This window comes from Giraffa tippelskirchi, chromosome 4, assembly GCF_054371585.1.
Source record: "Giraffa tippelskirchi isolate mGirTip1 chromosome 4, T2T-mGirTip1v1.2.pri, whole genome shotgun sequence".
Classification (NCBI taxonomy): domain Eukaryota; kingdom Metazoa; phylum Chordata; class Mammalia; order Artiodactyla; family Giraffidae; genus Giraffa; species Giraffa tippelskirchi.
The window spans coordinates 138948477-138961552 of NC_137278.1; the positions used below are offsets into that span (position 1 = coordinate 138948477).

The 13076-nt window shown below is 43.1% G+C and overlaps 1 protein-coding gene across 2 annotated transcripts in view; it reads left to right on the forward strand.

Annotated features, from left to right (window-relative positions):
* Window positions 1–10181, forward strand: part of PRICKLE1 (prickle planar cell polarity protein 1) — a 107507-nt gene extending 97326 nt beyond the window's left edge. For both annotated transcript variants that reach the window (XM_081593673.1, XM_081593674.1), the window contains exons 3-8: window positions 752–865; window positions 1647–1784; window positions 2381–2584; window positions 3826–4012; window positions 4921–5784; window positions 8322–10181. In XM_081593673.1, the coding sequence (XP_081449799.1) occupies window positions 752–865; window positions 1647–1784; window positions 2381–2584; window positions 3826–4012; window positions 4921–5784; window positions 8322–9184 (2370 nt within the window). In that variant the 3' untranslated portion in view covers window positions 9185–10181. The remainder of the gene's footprint in view (window positions 1–751; window positions 866–1646; window positions 1785–2380; window positions 2585–3825; window positions 4013–4920; window positions 5785–8321) is intronic.
* The last annotated feature ends 2895 nt before the right edge of the window (window positions 10182–13076 follow it).

Here is a 13076-nt window from a genome sequence, read left to right on the forward strand (position 1 = left end):
AATTCCTTAGTCTTCTCATTTCTTGAATCATTTTCATTCTTCCTTCATTTCTTGAATCATTTTCATTCTTCCTCAGCACTGCAGCATCCTTTGCAGCATTCATTAAAGGGTTTCCTTTAGATACAACAGAAAGAAAAAAAAATTCAAACAAAAATTGAGTTCTCTTTTCAAAATGAACTAAGTACAGCTCTTTATAGCTTCCCTCCAGTTTCCTAGGGGAAATTGACTCCAGGTATTTAGAAAACAGCACCCATGGAAGCAAAGAAAGCTGAAGCTTGAGAGAACCTGATAAGGGAGAGTTTACAAAGTTTAACAGAACAGCTTTTGTCTTTGCAACATGTGAAATTCAGAGAGCAAATCCAGTGTGTTTGTGTAGTGGCTGGATTGTGGATGGTGTCACACAGCCTGTGTGGTCACTTCCAGTGTTCACTCAGAGCTCTCTTGGCTGACCCTAGGGAGATCACTAGGAATGGTAGCATTAAATGTGCATATTTTATGGTGCGTAATTTATGATGGCCCTGATTGTTACTACAAATTACATTCCTGAAGAGCCCTTTAGCAGCTGGGTGCTAGCTAGCTGGGGGCTTGCACTTCTGCTGGCCTGGCTCAGCTGGTCTTCTCATTAGCGGCCAGCAGCCACATCCTGTCAGAGGCTGGAGCCCTACCTAAAGGGCAGGGTAACTTCTCGGGATGGACTGAGCTGAAGTGTTCACTTCCTGTGTGCTGACGTCCTCCTCCCTGTCTCCCTCAGATCCAGCTCTATTTTGCTTGCTTACCAGAGGAAAAGGTTCCTTATGTTAACAGCCCTGGAGAGAAGCACCGAATTAAACAGCTTTTGTACCAGTTGCCACCACATGATAATGAGGTAAAATAACAGGAAGAAGGCTAATTAGGAAAAAAAAAATCCACCCTCAGCATTGTGATGCCTCCCATAAACTTCAGACTCTTTTGCCTTTCTTCAGATAAAATTGGGCTAGAGAATACAGCTCTCCATTCTTTCAGAGAGAAAAGGGTGTCAGTGCAATAAACTTAACACAAGTTGGTTTTTTATCGTGTTTGCAGCCACCCACCAGTTATCATCAGGAACCTACAGATTCCTGCAATTTCTCCGCCCCTTCGCCCAGTCAGAGCTTTATGGGGCTTTGGGCCTGCAGTGGGTTTGAGTGCCTGTAGAATGTATAATGAAGGTGGCAGTTAACCAGTTTAAACCTTTTGAAGAAAGGTTAATGCCTTAGGTTTTTTTTTGTTGTTGTTAGCATCTCTGCTGATAAAAGTTTAAATTAAACTTTTCGTCCTTTTTTTTTTTAAAACAAAAAAAGGACTTCTGCAGCAGTCCAGTGGTTCAGACTCCATGCTTCCAATGCAAGGGGTGTGGGTTCAATCCCTGGTCGAGGAACTAAGATCCCACATGCTGCATGGTGTGGCCAAAAAAAAAGACTATTCCTTCAGATTGCATTTCACTTTTGCTAGAGAGGCTGCAAGATTTGGTGTCATCTTAAAGATATGGGGTCATTTTTAAACTGGGGATTCATGAGAGCAGACCAGCTACACTTGCTGTTTTATTTCCTGAAACTCAATTCTGGAAATAAAGAATTGGTGAGGGAGGCTGTGTGCCTCAGAGGGTGCTTCTGTTTCCTTCTGTGAAGGTGCGGTATTGCCAGACTTTGAGTGAGGAGGAGAAAAAAGAACTGCAAGTGTTCAGTGCTCAGCGGAAGAAAGAAGCACTAGGAAGAGGAACAATTAAACTTCTGTCCAGAGCAGTAATGCACGCTGTGTGCGAGCAGGTAGCGAGTTCTGGATGGATGGGTGGTGATGTCTTGGATCAGCTGAGGGGAAGTGGGAGGGAGCAGATGGCCAGGCCAGCATTGGTGTGAGCCCTAAAAACCTCCAAAAACTCTGAGAAAGAAAAGCAACGTAGCTTCATATTAAATGGGGATTCATGTTCATAACTGGCCCCACTGCTGTGTGTATGGGGGAGGCAGCCCCTTAAGTAAACATGGGGTGAAATCCTGAGGTCCTGGCATGGAGGGCGGGGCTGGGATGTGCCTCATGTTCAGAAACGCAGGGACGTAATATAGACGTTCAGGGCCTTACTGGGCATTCTCAGAGCAAGAATATATCCAACAGGAGGCCACCCCTGGAAAACCACTGCGAGTGTTATCAGTGAGCAGTCCAGCGTGGTAGGCAGTAAAGCCGAGGCGTGTTCACTCCAGTGGAGAATGACAGACAGTTCCGCAGTGAAGAGCTGTTTAACCACTAGCAGGAGGGAACAGAAATTAAAGTTTCCCTGATAGATTTGGGACTGAGTGTTAAGTGGAAAAGGCAGAGACTGCAGTCATTGGAGAAGCATCGTTTTAAGTCTAAATCCTTTTGTTTTTAGTGCGGGTTGAAGATAAATGGAGGTGAAATCGCAGTGTTTGCCTCTCGAGCGGGCCCAGGAGTGTGCTGGCACCCATCCTGTTTTGTCTGCTTCACGTGCAATGAGCTGCTGGTCGACCTCATCTATTTTTATCAGGATGGAAAAATTCACTGTGGCCGGCACCATGCTGAGCTGCTCAAACCCCGGTGTTCAGCATGTGACGAGGTAAAAAAGTTCATCCCCTAACACTGGGAAAAATAAGCTTCTAGTCAGCCAATATTCCACTGTTCACACCTCAGCCAAATAGAAATCTCTGCTGCGTGTGCTGTGTATATAGTTTTAAGATAACCCTGTACAGTGGTGTAATGGAATCACACGCAGCTGATGAAGAAAAGGCAGCAGGTGTCTTTGTGCACTGACAAGGATGTCCTTGATGGATTGTGAGGAAAAAAGCAAGTTGCAAGAAGAGTGTGTAATGATTGATCTTATTTTTGTTAAAGGGGGAAAGAACAAGACTGTAAACATATTTGAAAACACTCAGAAACAGCGTGTAAAGACATACACTCAATTCACAGTGGTTAACCCTGGAGCATGTGTGGAAGGGCTGGTGGTGTAAAATGAAGTTTTTCTACCTTAGGCTTTTTATTTTTAAGTAATTTTAGATTTACAGAAGAGTTGCAAAAATATCACGGAGAGTCCCTGTATACCCTTCTCCTAGCTTGTTAATTATCTTATGTAATCATGGTATATGCATCAAAACTAAGAAATTAACATTGGCATAATATTTTAACTAAATCATAGACTTTATTTAGATTTCCTCAGTTTTTCTACTCATGTCTGTGTTTTATTCTGACATTGCATTTATTCATTATATCTCCCTAGTCTGCTTCAATCAGTAATAGTAAACTTCCAGTTTTTACTTTCGTGTATTTAAGTTTCCTCTATAATGTGCTATTTGAAAAGTTTTTGAAACCAAAAATATGGAAAAATCAAGAAGTCCTTAATCTGGAGATGGCCACCAGGTCAGAGGAAGCATTATCTGCATAAGTGCTGTTCACTTGTCCAGCACCCAGATCGCTGTAACTGGTGGCTCACAGCCACTTTAGTGAGTTTTTTTTCTATTAAAAGGTACATAGGCCACTAAATTATTTCAGTGTTAATGTGTTCTTTGCCAGAGTATGCCTGAAAAGTGTGATTGTAGAGCAATAATATGACCAAGTGTATCACCTCCAATGTAGAATTCTGTTTTTTCTTTTAAAGTGTAAGCATGCACTTAGTTTCTCTTTTTCAATGTTTTCAATTTCTGTTCTTATTTTGTAGCTACATCAAGTTACATGTAAGCTTGAGGCTGTAAGAAACAAAGATCCAGTGCCTGTCAGTTGCCCAGAAAACATGCAGTTACTTGGCCTTTAAAATCATTCACATTGATTTTCTTTCATCCTGTGATTTCTTATTTCTCTTTAAAGATAATTTTTGCTGATGAGTGCACAGAAGCTGAGGGTCGGCATTGGCACATGAAACACTTCTGCTGCCTGGAGTGCGAGACGGTCCTGGGGGGACAGAGGTACATCATGAAGGACGGCCGCCCATTCTGCTGCGGCTGCTTCGAGTCCCTGTATGCAGAGTACTGCGAGACGTGTGGGGAGCATATCGGTGCGTCCGTGGCCCAGCCTGCAGCTTTGTCACTTATCCACTACTTTGTCTCTGATTATCCAGTGTTTTTTTCTTTCTTTTTGTTTTTGATGGAGGTATAGTTTATGTACAGTGAAATCTGAAAGATTTAAGTGTTTCGGTTTGATGAATTTTGATAAATGGATGGAGACTGGATTCTCATCACTCCTGGCAGTTGTGATCTGTTAAGTCCCCATGAACATGATTATCCAATATCTAGCCATTGCTCCTGGAGATAGAGTGAGTTAGTTCCTGTGAGCCTCTGGTTGAAACATTGTCATAAACCAATCAAACAGATAATCTTGTTTCCTGTGTGTTTTGGTTTAAAGACACGTTATTTAATATATGTTGTTGATTCATTAAATTGAACTCACAGTCAACAGCCCTGTACCACCTGCTTGGACAAAACTCATCTGACCCATGGATTGCCTCTGTGAGGCACATCACAGCCTTCTGTGCTGAGCCACACTAGACAGCACTTCAGCTCTGTGCTGGGGCCATTTTAAACAACAAAATCACTAAGAGAAAGTACAAACTTGGGAAAGAAAATGGGCCTGTGTGAGGTGTGAGCACCAACACAAGAGGCAGCGCCCTTTCACCTCAGCTGGGATGCAGCAGCATCACTTGACTCGATTTTTTTGCCACTTTGCACATGTCTGCAAGTGACCTTAGAAACTCAGCAAGGATTGATTTTGGAACTAAAAAGAAATTTAGCACATAGATCAATTTATAAATGAGAATTAACTGTGCCTGTGTAAGTCCAAGCTCTATTAAGATCCAGGACAGTCTCATCACCCTCAAAGGTTCCCTCATGCCCACAGTCTGTCTTTTCTTCTTCCTCTGTGTCAGGGCAGAACCATAACTTGTGATTCTTTCCTTTCTCAAAACAGGTGTGGACCACGCACAGATGACCTATGATGGGCAGCACTGGCACGCCACAGAGGCCTGCTTTTCCTGTGCCCAGTGCAAAACCTCTCTGTTGGGATGCCCCTTCCTCCCCAAACAAGGCCAGATTTATTGCTCGAAGACATGCAGCCTTGGTGAAGATGTGCATGCCTCCGATTCCTCCGACTCTGCATTCCAGTCGGCTCGATCAAGAGACTCCAGAAGAAGTGTCCGAATGGGCAAGAGCAGCCGGTCAGCAGATCAGTGTCGTCAGTCCCTCCTTTTGTCCCCTGCTCTGAACTACAAGTTTCCCGGCCTGTCAGGCAATGCTGACGACACCCTATCTCGGAAGCTGGACGATCTGAGCCTTTCCAGGCAAGGAGCAAGTTTTGTCAATGAAGAATTTTGGAAAGGCAGAGTAGAGCATGAAACCCCAGAAGACCCTGAAGAATGGGCTGAGCATGAAGATTATATGACACAGCTCCTCCTCAAGTTTGGTGATAAAAGTCTCTTTCAGCAGCAGCCCAGTGAGATGGACATTCGAGCCAGTGAGCACTGGATAGCTGATAACATGGTTAAAAATAAGACCGAGTTAAAGCAAAACAACCAGAGCCTTGCAAGTAAAAAATACCAATCTGATATGTATTGGGCACAGTCACAAGATGGACTGGGAGATTCTGCTTATGGCAGCCACCCAGGCCCTGCAAGCAGTCGAAGGCTCCAGGAATTGGATCTGGACCATGGGGCTTCAGGATACAATCACGATCAAACACAGTGGTATGAAGATTCCCTGGAGTGTTTGTCAGACCTGAAACCAGAGCAAAGTGTTCGGGATTCTATGGATTCTTTGGCTTTGTCTAATATCACAGGTATGTAATCTAGGGATTATGGGGTATTTGAAAAAGGAGCCACTAAAAAGTTTATGCCAAAAGTTAACAGTTCAGCAACCAGTAGGGGCTATGTTTTTTAAAACCATAGACCATGGGAAGGAAGGAGTTTCAGTTAAATGCTAAACACTGTAGCAAAACAACAGTGTATTAAACAGCAGAGACACCACTTTGCTGACAAAAGTCTGTAGAGTCAAAGCTATGGTTTTTCCAGTAGTCATGTATGGATGTGAAAGCTGGATCATAAAGAAGGCTGAGTGCTGAAGAACTGATGCTTTCAAATTGTGGTATTGGAGAAAACTCTTGAGTGTCCCTTGGACAGCAAGGAAATCAAACCAGTCAATCCTAAATATTCATTGGCAGGATTAATGCTGAAGCTGAAGCTCCAGACTTTGGCTATCTGACACAAAGAGCTGACTCGTTGGAAAAGACCCTTATGCTGGGGAAGATTGAAGGCAGGAGGAGAAAGGGGGAGCAGAGGATGAGATGGTCAAATAGTATCATTGACTCAGTGGACATGAGTTTGAGCAAACTCCAGAAGATGGTGATAGACAGGGAAGCCTGGCATGCTGCAGTGTGTGGGGTCACAAAGAGTTGGGCACAATTTAACGACTGAAAGAACAGATAGCAAAGCAAACACTCACATATGTGTATGCATACATATAAAATAAATTTTCAGTTTAGTCTTTGGGGACAGGTATTGTTATCCCTGTTTTGAAGAGAAGAGATGAATTTATTGGGATGATGGAGTCTACATCTGTATTTGAAAGATATTGGACTCTTTGGATCATTCTGTATGAATTAAAGATACTAAAATCAACATGCATACTCCATAAGCACAGAAATTTTTTTTTCCTGAATTGCCTTGTGGCAATAGACAGCTCAAAATTAGCTTAAGTTTTTTTTGTTTTTAACCCAGATTATAAAATAATTTCACTTTAATGTTCTCAAAACACTTTCGTGTCAGTTATCTACATTTCATCCTTACAATGACCCCGAGAGAGTGGATATTATTGCATTTTACAAATGTGGAAAGTTGAATTACCAAGAGACTAGGGAGTTCCCTGGCGGTCCAGGGGTTAGGACTCAGTGCTTTCATTTCCATGACCCGAGTTCAATCCCTAGTTGAGGAACTAAGATCCCATAAGCCATGTGGCATGATCAAAAATAGAAAAACAGAACACCAAAGAAACCAAGAAGCTAAATGCCCAACTTGATGTAAGTATTTAAAGATAAGGTAGATCCTAGAACCCAACCCTCCTGAATCTTACATTTGCCACAAGTTTTTGGGTACTGTTGTTGCTTGGTTAGTTTCATAGTTCAACCAATGACACTAGTCCTTTCATAAAGGTTACGTTACATTGTAACATGGGCAGGAAAGGTTTGAGCAGCTGCCAGGAGGGCTGCAGGCCAGGTGCTGGGCACAGAGGGTTAAGACAGCTACCCTCCTGACTTTGGTTGGGCTTGTCAACATTAAAGCCTATAATTAAGGGGACTTAAGGAATGGTGGGTAAGACTAAATACTAAGCACCTCCTGTTTGCGAGGCCATATGATAGGTGTTTCAACATTTAAATATCAAAAATAGACAACATTTGGTATACGTTGTGTTATTGCTGACTTTTCTTGACAACGATAGGCTCAAAAACAGGCTTTATTTAGAAATTGGGAAGCTATGTAGCCACCAGTTGACAACAGTTCACAGCACTCCCTGTTGTTGCTTACCATCAGCTGGGTTATGTCCATTTCTCTTAACTTGCCTGAGCCCTGTTATAACAAGGAATGCAACATCATCAGTTTTGAGCAAAGTTTTAAAATGAAATTGACCTGGAAGTGGAATATTAGTTTATGGGTTGACAGAGCAGAAGATTGGATAAAGGCCTGGGTCAGGGATTTGGCAAACTTCTTCCATAAAAGGCTAGCTAGGACTTTTGGAACATTATAGTCTTTGTTGCAACTACTCAACTCTACATTGTGGAAAATACCATAGGCAGCAGAGAAGCAAACAGATATATCTGGCCCAGTGAAACTCTATCCACATGTAGGCTGTGGACTTGATCTGGCCCTTGGGCTGTTCGACTACCAGTCTAGGTATAAGAGAAGACTAGTCTGGGCATGGCTGTGTGCATGCAAAGGGAAGGACTGCTTTGAGAAAGATTCAGATGAAACAGCTGGCTTTAATGGGTTGAGAGATAGAAAGTTCTATGTGTCATGTTAATAAATTAATGACAGAACTGTTATGAAGAGCTTTTAGTTTGGCTGCTCATCCCATGGGCTGTAACTCATGTTTGGTCCCCAAATGGCTGGGGCTCATAAGAGATGCTGGGCCACTTGTTTCAATGATAAAATTCATACCTCTTCTCGATTAAGTATATATGTCCATTAGTTTTGCCTAGTGATTGTTCATCAGGTATTGAAATTCAAGAGACTTCACTTCAAAATGCTTCTAAAGCTTGTTGGTAACAACTGTCAGAATGTTAGGATTATTGATGGTCATGTCTTGTCTTGGCTTTTCTTTTAGGGGCTTCGGTGGATGGAGAAAGCAAGCCGAGGCCATCGTTGTATTCTTTGCAAAACTTTGAGGAAATAGAGACAGAAGATTGTGAGAAAATGAGCAATATGGGGACTCTGAACTCTTCCATGCTGCACAGGAGCACAGAGTCCTTGAAGAGTCTCAGTTCAGAGTTGTGTCCAGAAAAAATCCTGCCCGAGGAGAAACCAGTTCACCTGCCAGTACTCCGAAGGTCCAAGTCTCAGTCCAGGCCACAGCAGGTCAAGTTTTCAGATGATGTCATTGACAATGGAAGCTATGAGAACATCGAAATCCGGCAGCCGCCAATGAGTGAGAGAACTCGGAGACGGGTGTACCATTTTGAAGAGAGGGGACCCAGGTCACATCACCATCGCCGCAGGAGAAGTAGGAAGTCCCGCTCAGACAATGCCCTGAACCTTGTCACAGAAAGAAAATACTCTCCCAAGGACAGGCTGCGGCTCTACACCCCCGATAACTACGAAAAGTTTATCCAGAATAAGAGTGCCCGGGAGATCCAGGCCTACATCCAGAATGCTGACCTCTATGGGCAGTACACCCACGCCACTTCTGACTACGCCCTGCAGAAGCCGGGAGGGCCGAGATTTCTAGGCCTCTATGGGGAGGACGACGGCTCCTGGTGCTCTTCCTCCACCTCCTCCTCCTCTGACTCAGAAGAAGAAGGGTATTTTCTTGGACAACCAATTCCTCAGCCCCGGGCGCAGAGATACGCCTACTACACAGACGACCTTTCTAGTCCAACTTCTGCACTCCCTACTCCTCAGTTTGGTCAGAGGACAACTAAATCCAAGAAGAAAAAGGGACACAAGGGCAAAAACTGTATTATTTCTTAATGTAGTAGCTGTGGAGATTGTATTTAAACTTAGCCATTAACCATCTTAAATCATATCTTTTTTCTTCCATAGGAAAGTTGCTAAAATAGATTCAAGTGCTTTGCCCATGTAAATGAGACCCCGACTGCTGTTTACAGTGTCAGATTAACCTTTGGAAGGTGTGATTTCTCCACTTACCCTCCTTGGATGGTGCCAGGTAGACATGACCTTTTGTGTCTGTGGGGTGCATCACAATTTGCTACAGCTGCTTTGGTCTCCAGACCTCAAGAGATCCACAAGAAGCTGTTGAGAGGTGATTGGATGGGGGTGTTGATTTTTAGACAATGGAGAACTTGAGCCACCTTTGTCACGCAGTAGTGTCTGTCGTTTGTCTGCACCAGGTTGACCCAGGTCCTGACAGTCTGTCCAGTTGTGTGGCATGCACGTAGTCATGTGACCCAGCCAACACTGTGCGTCCCATTGTGCAAGGCCACCTCATCGCCTTCCAGCCCTTATTAGCCAGGTAAACATTACATTAGCTCCAGCTACAGACTGAAAAGAACATTGCTATTTATAATGTAGTATTTCATAGACTTAAGTGTATTCCTAATTTAACGGTGCAAATATTAATGTACATACTGTACAGTTCAGATTTTAAAGCTGATATTTTTATATCCCTGAAATGTAAGATGTTTGTTACACTGCAGTGCTAGATTTGTTAGGGAACCAGAAACAGCATTTATGGATGAAATGATTGCTTGTATCTTAGTCAGGGTTTATAAGTTTAGATGGTCAAATTTATATTACCTAGTGATGGAAAGTTCATTTTTTTTTTTCGATTTTTCAATATTAAAAAGGCTCTGTATGCATGGAGGGGCTATGTAAATACTCTTTAAAACTATGGCCCTATTAATCTTACAAGTGTTATTTATGGGTCAAGCAATGTAAACTGTATAAATGTAAAAACAAACAAAAAAAATCTCCCCACACATACCCCTGGAATATATGGTAACAACAAGGAGAAGCTGTTTGGGTGAATATTTTTTTCCCCTTGGGGATGGCAGGGGGTGCCTTTCCCATTTTCAGGAAGGTAGTGATTATCTCAAGGAAAGAGACCGAAAAACTACAAGGATCTGCTCTCTGTGGCAGAGTGCTTCGTAGGTTGATTCCTTTTCACCCCTCCCTTCCAGCTAATTTGTTGGCCTTTAACAGCAGTTTTGAAAACCAGGCCTTCTGGTTATGTTTTTCTTTTAAAATCCTTAAATTAGAGGATTCTGTGCTGCTGGCTCCTTCAAGTTAATCTGGGGTTCTGTTTCAAGGGGGAATTACATTGGATTTGAACTGACAAGCTAGTACTTCAATATGGGTCATTCTTGCACATGTTTCAGTCCTAACTTAGTGTCCTAGTGGTATCGCAGACCTTTAGGAAGGTATTTAATAAATGCTTAATCAATAACAAATGACCTTTCTGAACAAGATCTCTTCAAACACATCCAGATCACGTTCATTTTGCTCCTTTGACTAGCCTTGCTGTTCTACCGTTAACAGACCAACTCCTGCACATTTGACTCCTGCACGTCCACGTGCCCTACTAGCTTGTGTGAAATAGTTCTTGAGGCATAGAGGCGGAGCTGCCCACATGTACTGGTGCGGGAAAAGCTGTTGGGCCCTGGGAGGGCAGACTTGAATCCAGTAGGAACACCAGCAGTCAACAGCATCCCCGGTACTCACCCCTGGATAGGGCAAGGCTTGGTATCCGGGCTAGACAGAGTCCTTCAGAAACACACCAGTGGGGGAGAGCTCTTTTCTCAATAACTTCATTATCATCTCCCTGTTCTGATTCATTTTAAAAACAGCATTGCAAAGAAAATGCATGCACATGATTTAAAAAAAAACCCAAAAGACATGAAGTATCTCCTTTCCACTCTCCTTCCCTTGGTTCCCCTCCCTAGAAGTAACCACTGTTACCCATTAGTTGTGTATCCTTCAGATGTTCAAAGCATATTTACGTCAATGTATCTTTTATTTAGGCAGGAAACTACACCAGCTAAGACTTGCTTTTCTCACTTTACACGTGGATATTCGCGAAGAGTCGGACATGACTGAGCGACTTCACTTTCACTTTTCCCTTTCATGCACTGGAGAAGGAAATGGCAACCCACTCCAGTGTTCTTGCATGGAGAATCCCAGGGATGGTGGAGCCTGGTGGGCTGCCGTCTATGGTATAGCACAGAGTCAGACACGACTGAAGTGATGCAGCAGCAGCATTCCACATTAGTGTGTATAGGTCTGCCTCACTCTGTTCTTGCAGTGACTTCATAATAGTCTACTTTTGGATATACCATCATTTATTTCACCAGTCCCTTGGTGATAGGCTTCAATTTTTTCATGGACACTTTATCCTTCATTGGCACATATGCACAAAATTCTAAGTAGCACGGTTACTGGAACAAAGGTTATGCGTTTACAGCTTTGGTGGCTGTCACCAGTTTCCTCAAGAAGGCAATCTCCTGATCCTCATTTACAATGCATGCAAGTCTTGTTCCCTCACAATCTCACATGACAGAGCAACAGGTTTCCAGATTTTGAAGATCTTTTCAGAATCTTTGCTGCAAACAATGAGCATCCTTTTAGAAAAGACCTTTGCCTTGAAAGGATGGATAACAAAATACTGAGCCTTACTTAGCCTGGAGAAAGGCAGGTATAAGCTGAAGTCACTGTCCTCAGTAGTTTTCAAGTCCTACTTGCTTTTGCTTCTCATAGTAATCACTCCATTCATTTCTTCATTTCCTTACATAAGGGTATATAGACTGCCAAAGGTTTAAGGAAATGCAGAAATATTTATTCACAATAATAATGTACGCTTTAAGGCTTTTAAATCTTGGTTGATAGCAATAACAAAGAAGACTGTCTACAAAGGAACAAAGAGAAGCAGCTGCCCTGCAGTTCTGTGAAGAATTAGGCTAGAAAACTAGGCCTGCATTTGCTAAAAGGTGTTCATAGATTTCATTTACAGAGTGTTTGGTCCATCGCAAAAACTCTTAAAATGTAGCCCCAAGATAAGGATCAAAGACTAAAACACTGCCTCTAGTCTCTACATGGGTGAAACAGAACCCCAATGATTGCATTTTTCCTCACTTCAGACCAAATTGGAGCACATACAGCCCGTGGAGGGATGCTGATAAAAGTCAACGAGAACTGCTTTCAGTACTCAGAAAAAGACAATGATTCACCTTGTGTATGTACTTGATATTCTTGACTGATACTCAGCTTTCTAGTTCCTGAGTTAAATAAGTACCAGAAGTGCAAAGAGAGATTTGCTGTTTGGTGGTGCTTGTAAAGGATCCACCTGCCAATGCAGGATATGTGGGTTCGATCCCTGGGTGGGGAAGATCTCCTGGAGGAGGAAATGGCTACCCACTCTAGTATTCTTGCCTGGAGAATTCCATGGACAGAGGAACTTGGTGGGCCCCAGTTCATAGGGTTGCAAAGAGTTGGGCGCAACTGAGCATAGCTCTCAATTTAGATACAAAGCATAAGCCACCATAAGACGGTAGTAAAATTGGAATGAGCACCAATGACTGCTAGGTGTCCATGTGTGGCATGTGGCCCTGCCCTGTGTGGTCTTTGGGTGACGGGCCAGGCAAGTAGTACAGGTGTGGAGGTGCTCTGGGAGCGCTGAGGGTGCCCAGTGCACGGGACTGTTGACATGGTGTGGGCAGGCTTCAGCTGACCACTGCGCTCTGCTGTGGCACACTCGACTGCTGCCATGGACAAGAGAAGCAGTGCTAGAACATCAGTCTTTCCAAAAGCAACTAAGAACTTGAACTTTGGTAAAACATCTCCCACCTTCTCAATGCTAACAACTAATTCAAACATTTCTGAAGCCCTTTGAACAACATGAACCTGCCAT